Here is a 14194-nt window from a genome sequence, read left to right on the forward strand (position 1 = left end):
TGTTGCTATGGCAAAACTGATCTTGTCCTCATTCCACAAGACTGAATATAGCCAGATATTTTGTTTCACTATACTTAAATGATATGTTAAAAATTTTAAAGACATAAATAAGTGTGTTTGTGTGCAGATATTGGCATGACAGCCAATATATCTTTTATTAGTTCAAATCTTGTATTAATTTTATGAAATTTGTTTGCCTGCACAAGCCTAGCAATCAAATGCAGAGAGGCAGTTCTCAGTAGGAATTCTTCTAAAATTGCCCACCCACACAATGTTTATTATATTGAAAGAAATGGAGATGGGAGAGAAGACAACTTACAAAGTGAGGATCACAGTAGATAATTATGTTTTTGCCCAAGACAGAGCAAGACTTGAAACCACCACCGAAACACTTCACATTTCTACTACTTACGTCATTCACCTTCTTAACGTACCATTACAGTCGTTTTTGGATCTTTGCCAGCAAGGTCTCTCACAGCACATTCTTCATTACATTTCCCAAAAGTAAAGTAGTTTGGATAGAAAGCACCAGCTATCACAACCTGACATCAAGATAATATTTTGGAAAATGCAGCAGATTACATTCAGTTTCTTGTAAAGAGATAACTAACAGCATAAAGAGATACCAGCAGATCTTTGTATGATTTTTTTTTTCTGTCTCTTTCCAGAAATTACTATAATTGCAGACTAAACATTAATTCATGCAAATCCTTAAAACCATACTTTTCATGAAAACAGTTCAAGTTCTGCAACAATCTTGCATAATGTTAATATTTTTGTATGCAAACTTGCTCAATGAAAATTGTAATTGTTAGCCCTGATTTCAAGAAGAGCCTCAATTTTAAATAAATTCATGAAAAATCAGCCACATGAAAATGGTTCAGTTTTCATGATACATCTTAGAATACTTAACAATTCAGCTCTGAAAAGTTCACTGCTTCTACAGTTAAACCAATTGTCACTGAAATGATAAACAGGTCTGAAAATAAAGTCACTATTACATCAGCCCAAATGAGACAAGAAATGTAATTGAAAATTTGACAAAGTTACAACAGCTGAAAGACATCTAATCCCTCCCCTTCTCCCCCCACTAACCAAGCCAGTGGTGGTTCAAACAGAGCACTCAAAATAAGTGAAAATGTAATTTTCAGATCTGATAGTTCTTAGATTTCCCACACAAAACATCCTTCTTTAGAGTCTTTTTATGACTTCAACAAATATTAGCCTAAATAAGCAGTTTAATTTATCTCAGTATGACTTGGTTTTGTTTTGATGAACTGTTAAAAGTGGAGGGACAACCAGAGTTCCAATTCAGCATGAATTCTAAACCAGTGAAAGTAATACTAGCCGTCCACCTAGGTTGTCAAATGAAGTACTTTCTTACCTGCAATAGCAAAATCTACAGAGACTTTTGAAACATAAGCGTAACACAAGTTCATCAGTACTAGCACATAAAAATCCAGTTACAGATTTTGTAAATAATGGCTCTCCCCTGAACAGCCAATAAAGCATTACCTGCAAAATGAAGCGTTGTTTGTATAAACATTCCTGATCCACAGCAGATGGTTGAGCATTAACATGCATGTTAAATGCACTGACTCGCTCTTTCAAGTTGTGAAATAACTGTGCCACCTAAAATTTGTACACTAAGTTACATATTAACATACCAAAACCATTCACAAATTAAAATAAAATGTTAGTAAATGTCTAAACTGATCAAATTCCCTTTCCCTTCTAGGTGACTAATACGCATTTTACCTAATATACTGCTTAGCATCTCTACTTTAGATAGTAATTTCAGAACTGTGACTCAGTTTTCTTGACATCTCTTTAAAAGCTGAATTTTGTAGTCACAGAGTATATTACACATATATGATATAGAACAAAGTTAGAAAAAGAACTGAAAACCTTTGACAAGATGGTAAACTGATTCTACATTGAAATACTTTTGGGTTTGTATCTTAGGAGGTAAAAAAAACATGCTAAGAACTTTTGGGTTTGTATCTTAGGAGGTAAAAAAACATACTAAGAATAGCCTGGACTTCTACACTCAACTGTAGTTGTGACCACGCATGCTGCATCCATATTTAGCAGATAACAATGACTTAGCAGGTAAGAATGACATATCTATTTCATCTCACCTCCCGGACCTTCTTGATATGAATACAGTTTGATTGACCCCACTCAAGCTCTTTCTAGAAAAGAACATGAAAAATGCAAATGTAAAAACTGTCAGAAATTTGTTTTTTCTACTGCTAGTAAGCTTTCCTCCATATTCTCCTGTGTAGTCACAAACAACAGTTATATATAGCAATGGAAGAATTTGATTTCATTTCACTTCACAGCTTTCTTTCATCCATATCAATCAAGTGTTATGAAATCTATGAAAATATAAAGTTAATTATATGTTTGACTAATAAACTATACTTCGGGTACCACCATTGCAGCTGTGGGCAATCTAAATTTTTCACATAAATCCACAAGTCCAACTCCTCTATGCTGCTACTACAGAGTCTACTTCAAGATGGACACTTATTCCAAAGAAACAGAACTTCCTCTGGAAATATAACTTTATCACTTATTTTCTGGCCATCATGGCTACTCATTATAACGCAGTCACTAACCTTTAACAGAAAAGAAGTAAAGTTTAACTAACCTTGGGATGTCTCAGCTCCCCTTTTTGACTGCATGCCTGCCATGCCTGGAAAAGAAATGGTGTAGTATTCAGGCATAAACTGCAGTGCTTTAGTAATAATTATTACAAATATCAACATGACATTCAAAATCATGAAGGTTTTTCTGTACCTATACCAAAGAGAATTTTTTGAACACCAATTTAAAAAACAGAGATTAACACAGATTTAAAAACCAGTTGGCCCTTAGGATAACACAGATTACAAATATTTATGCATAGTAGTATAAGGAAAGCTGAATCACAGCGATTCAGGTTGGAGGAGACTTTTTCAGATAAATTGTTGGAACACCCCACACAGCACGGCCAGCTTAGATCAGGTTTTTGAGGATCTTGTCTATAAAACCCTGAGTAACCTTGACTGACCTCATGGCTTGAATCTGCTCTGAGCAAAAGACTAGACTACAGACCTTCTAAGGTCCTTTCCAACCTTATTTATTTAATTATTTTAGTCTAATATAATGCTTGCCTGGTTGGTTCCTAAGCAGATATAAATACTTCTCACTCTTATGAATAATCTTACTCTATTTTTTGAGGGTGGGTGAGAACTCTGGGTCTTCCTTTGCTCATATGTGAGCGCACAAAGGAGCGTGGCTGCGAAATGTAATCCTAAGAATGCATTACTGCAGGGCTGAAAGTGTGATAGGATTATAAATGTAACACAACATGCTAAAGAATAAGAATTGCTATAGGAAGATAACTGTTCTGCCTTCAAGTCAGCTTACAGGTTATGGCATGCAATGCTGCACCCATAGACCAAAAAGGAGTTTAAGCACTATTGCATGAACTATAATTACATATGCTGCCTCAAACTTACCATCGGTTCCTGCAATTAAATTAGAAATACAGCATTTGTGTCACTGGGTTTCTGGACATAGCTTAGAGATTCTGGATCAAGGCACATGCCAAAAGGAGACCAAGCATGTTACATTCCAAGTCGTTACAGGAGTAAGCTCTGTTTTGATATGGAAGAAGTACAGTAGTCACTCAGTAACACAGCAACACGAAACAGCCTATCCACCTGGTTTTCTGAGAGGAGATGGACTAAGCATTAAAGCCCATCCAAATACGCATAAGCAGAACAAACTGGATACTTTGATTTGATACTGTAATAAGGCAGGCTACTTCCAGAACCTTTTATTTTCTCCTTGTTTTGGGAGAAAAGTGAACTGTCTGATTTAGACACAGTTCTGATGTGAATGCCTTCCAGAAAACAGGTCTGGAAGAAAAATTAATGTGCTTAGAATATCACTGAAAATAATTTCATTATTAGGCAGCAAATCTATGAGAGATGCCTGCAGAATCCATTTCTCCTAGTTTAATAGCAAGCCACCTCCAGCTTACTGTGGACACCATCAGCGTAGTTGAGCAGCCAGACTTCATTTGCCTACCTTTACTGAGGCTATCTGATGTCCTGATTTTAAATAATGCTTTTGACATCCATCACTTCCATACCCAAGCCTTGTGTCAGAAAAATAAATACCACTTATTTGACATTATTTTTTCTTTTAAAAACTCTATTTAAAATCCTATCTCTTAAATCAGGCTGATTAGTCTTTACTTCCCCAGATTCTCCTCTTTATACTGCTAAAGCTTTTGAACTTTTTTATATTCACTAAAACCTTTTGCAAGCAAGGGCTCAAAAAATACGTGCTAATGATTCACAGAACTTCTGCTTACTCGGGAAGAAATCTAATCTGAACTGGAAAGTTTGAAAAACATGTTATTTCTCTGTTCTTTTGTGATATCCAGCCATTAAAACCAAAGCTTTCACATCACTCACACAGACACTGCACAGGAAACTTCTGTTTGAATATTTGTGCTTATTCTTTAAGACACCATACTGCTTTAGAGAAATACCACCTTCAGATTAACAGGACACAAGGAAATACAGCATACAACAGGATAAGGTGAATTCAGAAAAGATTATGCTGGAGCCTCAGAATCAGCACGTATATGTGGCATAGGTGCCCATGTCCGTGCTTCATAAAATTATAGCACCAGAGTACAGAAAAACAAGTTAGTTTTCAAAGTTAGAAAAGTCCAACATAAACAAAACGGAGTAAATTAAACCTGCAGCTGAAGATTTTGGAGTGTCCAAAAGATTACAGAAACATCAGACCATGCATAATGTAAAGCACTGGATGCTGAACAGTAAGCTCCTCTGTCAGAAGGCTTTCTCTTGCTCTACCAGCTCTGCTGGTACATGCAGAGATTGACCTCTGTCCATGCTATCAGCCTATGAAGCAGCCAAGTGTACAGGAAAATCCCCTTTCAACAGAATAAAATACTACAAAGTCAAAGCCATGAAGCCTGGAGAAAAGACAGTAAACGCATTCTGTACTAGAATTTACTAGTCCAAACTGTCCTTGGTTAAAAGGGAGCTACCAATATCATCATGTCTCCAGCATTTTATATTTAGTTCTTATAATAAGTGATAAATCAACTGTTATATAGTATGATACATCCTTCAAAAAGTATCACTAAGTAGCTAGGATTAATGTGAAGTTTAAGAAAAAAGACTTACCTTAAAAGCATTCACAATTGCAATGCAGTCACTCTTACTATTCCCAGCAAAAAACAGTTTGTTCCTGGCAATACAAACAAAAAGAATCATCAACAATCACAGAATCATAGAATAGTTAGGGTTGGAAAGGACCTTAAGATCACCTAGTCCCAATTCCCCTGCCATGGGCAGGGACATCTCACACTAAACTGTATCACCCAAGGCCTCGTCCAACAATTTTTTTTTCAAATACTGAATGTATTTGACACATAGCTCAGGATGCTAAAACTGGTAACAACTTCTAGGACTTCAAAAACAGGGTCAATACATTTACTGTAATTATTTGTCCTTATTCACATCTCCTTTTTGAAAGTAAATTCTGTAGGCAGGACAATTTAAAAATTCAGAAGAAAAAAAGAAAGAGAAAAAGAAAAAAGAAAATACTTGTTATTTAACCCTTCTCTCCATTTTAATAGACACCGCCCGCCACATACATCAGAAAGACAAAACTCAAAAATCATAACTTGTACTCAGAAAAGAATAAGTTACCTCTATGATAATAATTAGTTCACATACAAACAGATTTCAATATCTCAGCTGCCTGGGAAAGCTTCTTTCTACACTGCTGGCACTTTTGACAGAAAATTAGACTCATGACATAAAAAACTGTATTTAGTGTTCAACTTCAGCTTCTGCCCCCAGATGTAGGCTGGAAATTGTAAAGCATCTAAGGTAATACCTGTATCCATCAACTTGCTGTTGTAAAGGTGATGTAAAAAAGTTCCGCAAAGACAGTGCTGCAGCTACAACAAAACCAAATCAAAATGAAAATCTGCAAATCACTTGTTTTTAGAGAAATGTTCTCACATGTTCTTATTTCATTTACCTATAATAATGCATTCTTCTAAGCACCCAAAGGCATGCCCAAGGACTATCAGTTTTCCAAGATGCAGATCCACTGGCAATTGTGCCAATACCCTTCCTAAGAAAGTCAGCTCACCATCATGTGGGTCGTCTTCTGTTTGCACACAATTCGTAAGCGCTCCCAGCTAGAGAAATTAAAATTTATTCACTTGTAAAAGCTAATAAAGCAAATCTAAGACCAGCTTGTAAGAAAAGACAAGAAGCAAGCAACATCAATCAATATCAAAACTCTAATTAAGTTGAAGACCTTAATTTTAAAAGCCTAACATTTTTAAAACCAAGTTTCTACTACACATACTGGATATAAAAGCAAGCTACAAATGATGCAAATATAACTTCTCATGCACTTCAGAAAAGAGAAAGTTCGGTGAATCCTGTTTCAATGAACTAACTGCAGAAATAATGCTGAAAAGTACAGTAAACGAAGTAAAATGTGAGAAAAGATTCTTTAGACACAGCTCTTACTTCAGGTTACAATTAAGGCTACTACTACCTCACATACCAAGAAAAAACTCTTCTACAGTACACTTTTATTACCTCAATTTTAACAACATTAAAAGAACGCCTACCTCTTTCAGCTGAAGTATGGTACGTTCAATGTCATCTACACTGGGCGGAGACAGAGCTGTTGCCAGCAAGGCTTTTGGTCCCCCCATATCAAGCTTTTTTATTTTTAAGACTGTAGTTCCCAATGGACAACGCTGAAGGACAAACAATGTTAATGTTACTCCCCCCCCCCCCCCGGAAAGCGTGACAAGTGTCTTCTAAGAAAAATAAGTTCACAATTTAGTAAAAAAATAAATAAAAAGAATAAAAAAAATTTAAATTTTGTGTTACTAAGGATATTTTACTTTTGAACAGATTACTTATTCTAATCCACAGTCATTTTACTCCTGTAAGGTATCTCCTTCTACAAAGGAAGCTATGTGGAATGGTCTTTGTCAATTATCAACTTTAAAAAAAACAACCAACAAAACAAAACCAACCAAACACCCCCCCCCTCCCAAGCCACTGAAAAATATCTTGATGTTTCCCAAAAGTCTTACCAGTATCTCAGGTACTGACTGCTCTGGAATGGAGTCTGTCCAGAAGTTCTTGCATATAAGCCTATAACAATACCCTTTGGAAACACGTCCAGCACGACCTTCACATAAAAGAACAAATCACCCATTTAAACTGCCTGAGGTTCAGGCTGTTTAAAACCCATCCCCTACAAGCCTTCTGGGCAGCTGAGCAGCGCGCAACAGCTGACACTGCAAGCTGACCAGCATTTTGCTCTCTTGCAGCAGACAGCCCCAGTGGAGGCATCTCTTTACCTTTTCCCACATAACAATCAGATAAAGTAATTTTGTTTTCACAGCAGCAGTAACTAATTAAAGAGTTAAAGTACTTCACTCAAATACCTCTTCCACATAACTGCCCTCAAAACAGTATCTGTCTTTCTCAATTGAAAAGGCATGACAAATCCTGCACTAAAATATACTTCCTCAAAACCATGAATAGGCAAGTTCTTAAATCTAAATTTAATATAGATAAATATGCCAATGCAAGCTTTAGCATGTCCTCAAACCAAAGCCAACACCAGCGCTCCAAGATGGACCTGCTGCTGGCCAAGCCAAGCCCATTAGTAATGGTGGTAGCACCTGTGGGATAGCAACATAGTTAAGGGGAAAAAACACTGTTGTGCTGTTGAAGAGAGTGATATGGCAGAGAAACAATTCTGCAGATATCAAGGCCAGTGAGGAAGGAAGGGAGGAGATGCTACAGGCACCAGAAGAGAGCCTCCCGTGCAGGCCACGGTGCAGAGCATGGTGGGGCAGGCTGTCCCCCTGCAGCCCACGGAGGTCCATGGTGGAGCAGATATCCACCTGCAGTCTGTGGAAGACCCTCACACCAGAGCAGACGGATGCTCAAAGGAAGCTGTGACCTCATGGAAGCCCGTGCTGGAGCACGCTCCTGCAGGGCCTGTGGCACTGGAGAGAGAGGAGCCCATGCTACAGCAGGTTTGCTTCAGGACTGGTGACCCCACAGAGGACCCATACTGGAGCAATCTGTTCCTCAAGGATTGTACCCAACGGGAAGGACCCCACTCTGGAGCAGTTCATGAAGAACTGCAGCCTGTGGGAAGGGTCCACACTGAAGATGTTCATGGAGAACATTCTCCTGTGACAGGGACCTCATGACAGAGCAGGGTAAGTGTGTGTGGGTGAGAAGTCCTCCCCCTGAGGACGAAGGAGCAGCAGAGAAACATGATGAACTGACTGAAATCCCCATTCCCAGTTCCCCTGTGCTTCTGAGGTGAAAGAGGCAGAGAGATCAGGAGTGAAACTGAGCCTGGGAAGAAGGGACGAGTGGGGGGGGGAAGGGGTTTTAAGATTTGTTTTTATTTCTCATTACCCTACTTTGATTTGTTCAGTAATAAGTGAAATTAATTTCTCCAAGTCTATTTTGCCCATGATGGTAATTGCTGTGTAATCTGCCTGTCCTTATCTCAACCCATGAGCTTTTTGTTACACTTTCCCCTGCCCAGTTGAGGAGGGAAAGTGACAGAGCAGCTTTGGTGGCACCTCATTTAAAAACACAGACATTTTTAAACTTAAAGATATCACCGTTATTAATTTATTTAGTACTCCTTTAAACTGAAAGGATTTTAATATTTAAGAGTACTGTCTTACTAGACGAGACAATATGAAATCTTATTTAACCTTACACCACCACTGGTCTGCACACTGCTGTGGTTATTTCAACCAATTTAAGAGTGATAAAGACATGAAGTTTCTTTTACTGCTGAAACTCAAGTAGTTAGTAAATACCTAGCAGTACTTATCTCCCCCTTTTAAGAAAACTGACCACGATAGAAATACTATTACATAACAGAGAATCCTCATAAAATCTCAGGTCCATGAATTTTAGTATTTTTTAATAAAACACAAAAAAATCCTATGGAAAAAATACTTGAACAAAATAAAACATTCAGGCACAATTGTTTGATCACATTATCTTACCTGACATGGTAAGGAATTATGTTTGTGTAAATTACTCAAGACAAAAATAATCCACGCTTTTACTGTTAATAAAATGAAAAGCAACATAATATTCTCCATGAAGGTTAGCTTTTAAAATTCCTTTCCATTACCTATTTCCCCCTTACCTTTTCTTTGATTACAGTTTGTTTTAGATGCCCAGCAAAGTCTCAAACTCTGGTAATTAGTTTCCTCATCACAAACCAAAGTTCTAGTTAAGCAGAAATCTATCACTGCAATAAAGAAAAAAATCTATTATTATTATGAAACAATTTATCCTCATGGCAGTGGAAAAAAATACTGGCTGATTTTGTGTTATCAGAAAAGGAAATTTTCAGTTATTTGAAAACCAGTAAAGGGAGCACTACATTTATAAAGAACCGGACCTAGAACACCGAATACTGACAGAACTGCAAATAGACTTTAACATAAACAGTTACTGCAGATGACAACATAAAAAGGCAATCTGTTCTATATCAGAACATCTGATGCAATTATTTCAAAAGATAGCCAGAATGTGAAGAAAAAACTTAAGGTACTTGTGACATAGGGTTTGATTCTGCTTGTTACTGCATTTACAATATTTTTTTTTCTCTCCTCCAAAAAATACTGAAACCAGCACCCCACTTGGTAGCTCTATTTGATCATATATTCACATTCAAACCTGTTCTCTGTTGTGAAAGAAAGAATTCAACAACCGTCAAAGTAGAAGTCCAACAGCAATGGTTTGTAAAACGGTAAACTGTTGTGGAGATTTAGGCTACTGCAAGTAAGGAAAACACTACAGCACATACACAATTACAAGATTTATATGACTTACCATACTTAACATCAGGAACTGTTACAGAGCTCTCAGCTATGTTTGTACACAGAATAATCTGAATTTTGAAGCAAACAATGAGCAATGAATGCATAAAGAAAAAACTACATTAATATTTCTATATGAAAAATCTAACTTGCTATGAAGAAATACAAACGTAATGGCAATACAGTATTTCTGCTCTGCACATTTAAAAAAAAGGTAATACAAAACAAGAAAATGTGTATTTTTGTATTTTCTTGTCCTAAGATCAGAGAAGCATAATAAAGTAATATAGCATACATAAAGAAGCAGAACAGAAGTATTTCCTTATGCTTTTGCATAACAAAGCATCAGTGATAAAGAAAGCCAAGACACTAGCCATAATGCAGAGTAAAAAGCAGGTAGGAGACCCCCTTACCGGGAGACAACTTTGCTATGCAGTACCACTAGCAGCATACTGCTACCATTGAGGTGCAAGAATCAATAAGCACAAACTTGCTTAAGGGTAAAACCAGTTTCACACAATAATTTAAGGATAGTTTGCTGTTATTCTCGCACTTCTCTTAAGGTCTAAGTGCCAGTTAAAGTAACAGCTTGGTAAGAAAAGCAGTTAGTTTACATCTTGAAAAAACAAAACTGCTTTGACCTCACATGGCAGTTTGAGTTGGCACAGCTAGTGTTAGCTTATAGACATTATTACTTGCTATTACTCTAGCAAAAGATTTCACACAAAAAGTAATGATTCAACAATATTTACTTTTCTGTAGCCAGGAACTGTAGCCAAAAGTGCACTATTTTGTTCCTCTAATGTCCCACCTGAGTGAAGTGGGTACACTTGCCACCTAAAGAAAATACATTAGTGAAATATTAACTGATGCAAGATTATAGTAATTACACCTCTGTGCTAAATCATATTATATACTTGGAACTCACACAACTGAAGGATTCACGTTCCAGTTCAAATAAACTGAAACAAGTGTGGTCTAACTTACCTTTTGTTGAACTTACTTGAGAGACATGACTGCATGTATCTTATTTCACACAAACCTAGGGAAAAAGTAATCATGAGTTTGTTTTCCTTTTAGTGATCACTAACAGTTCTAAAACCCAATCTTCATATCAACTTAAGTACTTAATTGACTTTCATTACAACCTCCTTTTCACCATATAATAAAGCAGCAAACGAGTTAAACAGTAAAGGTAGTAATGAGCCACTGAAACACTGTGAGTTAATTTTTCAAGAGTCATTTTGCATTAATTTTACACTCAAAATCAAGCAGCGGTATCAGCTATGAAGGCCATCTGCCAGTGTCTCATTATTAGCCCTTGCTTCAGTTCCTTGCAACTGACAAGGCTCACTACATGTTGAATGTCTGCTTTAGGATAAATTCAGGTACTTCAGCCAAAGGAAGCTGCTTCAACGGCCGGGGGGGGCCAGGAAGGAAAAGTAAAGAAAACCAGCAAAAAGCTATTTCTGCCTTAGTCAGCTTTGGCAGTGCCAGTGCTTATTCTCTGGGGCACGGATTTCACACCTAAGGTATTTTTGCCATCTTCCTGAATACCTCCACAGGCACCAACCTTTCCAAGAAGCCTAGTTTACTTCTTACTGAGACTTCATTCCAAAACCCTCATTTTCAAAACATCTGTCTAAACTGGGGTTCCCCAGTTGGATATTAAAAAATGAAATTATTCTGTAACTGAAGTACAGGATTGCTGCAATTTTCAGTGAGGCTAAATGCAGTCTGAGCACCTGGATATGAAAATTCTTGGACTCTTTAGATGACTGTTACTTGACTTCAGAAGTGAGAAGGAGGGAAGACAAATGCACATGAAGGAAGAAATTTTCAGCAAAGATACGACAGAAGAAAAACCAGAAATGAAAAGAGAGAAGCGTATGCAATGGGCTGGAAATCATGACTGAATTAAGGTAAGCAAGGAAGAGGCCAGAAAGCAAGAAACTGGAGCAAGAAAAGGAGAAATGGATTCAACAAATGAATGTGGTTATTATACAAGATTGGCTGGAAAAAGAAATTGCAGGAGAACATGGAGATTTAGTCAACTACTGGAGTCAGAAAGACTGAAACGGGAAAATGAGGGGAAGTAGCTATAGGTAAGACTCATAAAAGAAATCAGGGTTGGGGTAGAAAAGGTAAGATGGGGGGTGGGGGAATAAATAATTGTGGTGGTGGCTCAATCAGCAGGAATTTAAAAGTTTCAAATGTCCTTTGTGTGAGGCTACTACAGGGGAAAGCAATGTCATTAGAACCTGAAAGACATCGAGGAAACCTAATTTACATCACTGCTCAAATGAAATAAGAGTACTTGAGAATGCAAATAACTAGCCAAATCACAAACTACTGACTAGCACAATAATGAAACTATTAAAGCTCTAAGCAAGAACACCTTCAGCATTGTGGTGAAAAAAAAATGCACACTGGGAAATAAAAAAAACAGCACCACCTTTTAAGATTATTGTAATATAGGGGAGGAAAAAAGAGTTTATGAACTAGAGCACATAATTAAAGATAGAGAACTCACAAGAACACCATGATACTGTCTGTTTGGACAGAGCCTGCAACACCTACTTGATAACACTAGGTACTGCTTGACTGTCTAATGTTTTCTCCTTGCCATACTGCCTGGTTACGTATCCGAGTAAGACATTAAGGCCCAAATCCAATTTATGTTTAAAAACAATTAAAAGAAGCTTAATCCATGACTGTTACAATCAAGTTCGACATAAGCCATATTAATAGTAATCATTAATCAGTCTAGTAATTTCTGACTAGACACAGCAGGCAGCATCTGATGCTCAGTTCTGGAAGGGACAAGAGTTGATCATGACACCTCCAGAACAAAAGGCTGCCACCAGGAGAGACAGATCTTGGAATGAAACAGTAACTAAAAATCTCTTTGGTAAACATACCACAACAAGGAGAGTCGAACATGGAGAAGCACAAAAGAAAATACAAAACAGCAAAGAAGCTGACACCAGTAAAAGAGATAAAAGCTTAGAACAGTAATAGAACCCCTTGAAGCTTTACCCTATGTAGTTTCTACCATCAGCAAGTGGATGTGAATCACAGAGAAATCAGGCTATCCCCACCTTCTGCATGCTCCTGAAGGATTACAACCTACTCTTGCTTTCATTTAACCCATCAGCTAGTCTGGTAGAAGTGTGTTACATACTTGAAGGTGTAGCTCGGTGATGTTTCAGTCACCGGTCTGATCTCTTTTTCCAGTTTGTTCTTTAAAAGGTCTAAAGAACTAGACATCAATGTAAACACTCCAGAAGCATTAAGGTTGCCAAGTCTAGCATTCAATACAAGAGCTGCCAGAATCAAGACTGGTTGTGCAAAATTAATGCAGCCCACTGGGAACATATGCACACATTATGTTAATAAAAGTCACTGCACAGTTTAAGGTGGCACTTTTATCACCTCCTATCTAGGGACATACTAGCTCTGCAATCAAAGGAGTGCTGAGTACTAAAGGGTATTTATCTGTAAGGAATCAGACTCAGTAACATAAAAAATAATTAATTCAACACTGAACAAGACAAGCAATTACAACAGGAAAGAAAACACAGCATCCTACTCAAGACAGCTGCATGCTCTATGGAAGTGGATTCTGCCTTACCACTGAGTTCCACAAAGACCGTGAAAAAGAAAGAAAAAATCACTTAACAGTACTCCTCAATATGGCACTACTGTTTCTGGCTGCTGTTGCCTACTCAGCTCAAAATGTCAATGGAAGTATTATTCTGAATGTACAAAATGCTACATAATTTTAAGTACTCAAAAAAATCTAAGCATTCCAAATCAGTGCCTTAATAAGGATGTTATTTTTACCCAAATCTGTCTCAGCTGCCCTCTTGTAAACTGAGGGCTTTCCTCTCCTTTTCTCCAGTTCTGCATAAAGACTATTTGTGAAGAGAATTTGAAGAGGCATTTGCTAATCCCATGTTCAAGATCAGTCTTGAGTATCCAGTTACAAAACAGGCCAAGGTCAAACACTAAACAACAATAAAAACCAAACCCAAGAACCAATTAATTCAGAAAACACTATCTACACATGTTTACATGAATTGACAAAATGTATTTAAGCATAGAGTTTCACTTTAGCAGCTGCAGTTGTAAACCATCAGGGTCAGCAGCAGAGTAAAAAAAAATAAAAGATCTCAAAGGAAAGATAAAAGTTTTGGGAATTGAAAGTGATAATTTCAGCCTGAAATGAAGACTCAGAGG

General features: G+C 37.3%; 1 protein-coding gene across 4 annotated transcripts in view; it reads right to left on the bottom strand.

Moving 5' to 3' along the window:
• Positions 1-14194, bottom strand: part of TDRD9 (tudor domain containing 9) — a 73364-nt gene that overhangs the window by 19956 nt on the left and 39214 nt on the right. For 3 of the 4 annotated variants that reach the window (XR_008974306.1, XM_057425003.1, XM_057425001.1), the window contains exons 10-22: positions 10940-10994; positions 10705-10789; positions 9966-10023; positions 9274-9378; positions 7169-7266; positions 6692-6823; positions 6085-6247; positions 5938-6001; positions 5220-5283; positions 2657-2701; positions 2142-2195; positions 1516-1632; positions 435-542 (exon numbers count right to left, since the gene is read on the bottom strand). Coding sequence is in view for 3 of the 4 variants with exons in the window: in XM_057425003.1 (XP_057280986.1) it covers positions 435-542; positions 1516-1632; positions 2142-2195; positions 2657-2701; positions 5220-5283; positions 5938-6001; positions 6085-6247; positions 6692-6823; positions 7169-7266; positions 9274-9378; positions 9966-10023; positions 10705-10789; positions 10940-10994 (1148 nt within the window). In the remaining variant the exon portion in view is untranslated. The remainder of the gene's footprint in view (positions 1-434; positions 543-1515; positions 1633-2141; positions 2196-2656; positions 2702-5219; positions 5284-5937; positions 6002-6084; positions 6248-6691; positions 6824-7168; positions 7267-9273; positions 9379-9965; positions 10024-10704; positions 10790-10939; positions 10995-14194) is intronic. The other variant, XM_057425002.1, reaches the window with a different exon arrangement.

This window comes from Pezoporus wallicus, unplaced genomic scaffold, assembly GCF_028554395.1.
Source record: "Pezoporus wallicus isolate ANWC-B61680 ecotype Strahan unplaced genomic scaffold, APGP_CSIRO_Pwel_v1 contig_7910, whole genome shotgun sequence".
NCBI lineage: Eukaryota > Metazoa > Chordata > Aves > Psittaciformes > Psittacidae > Pezoporus > Pezoporus wallicus.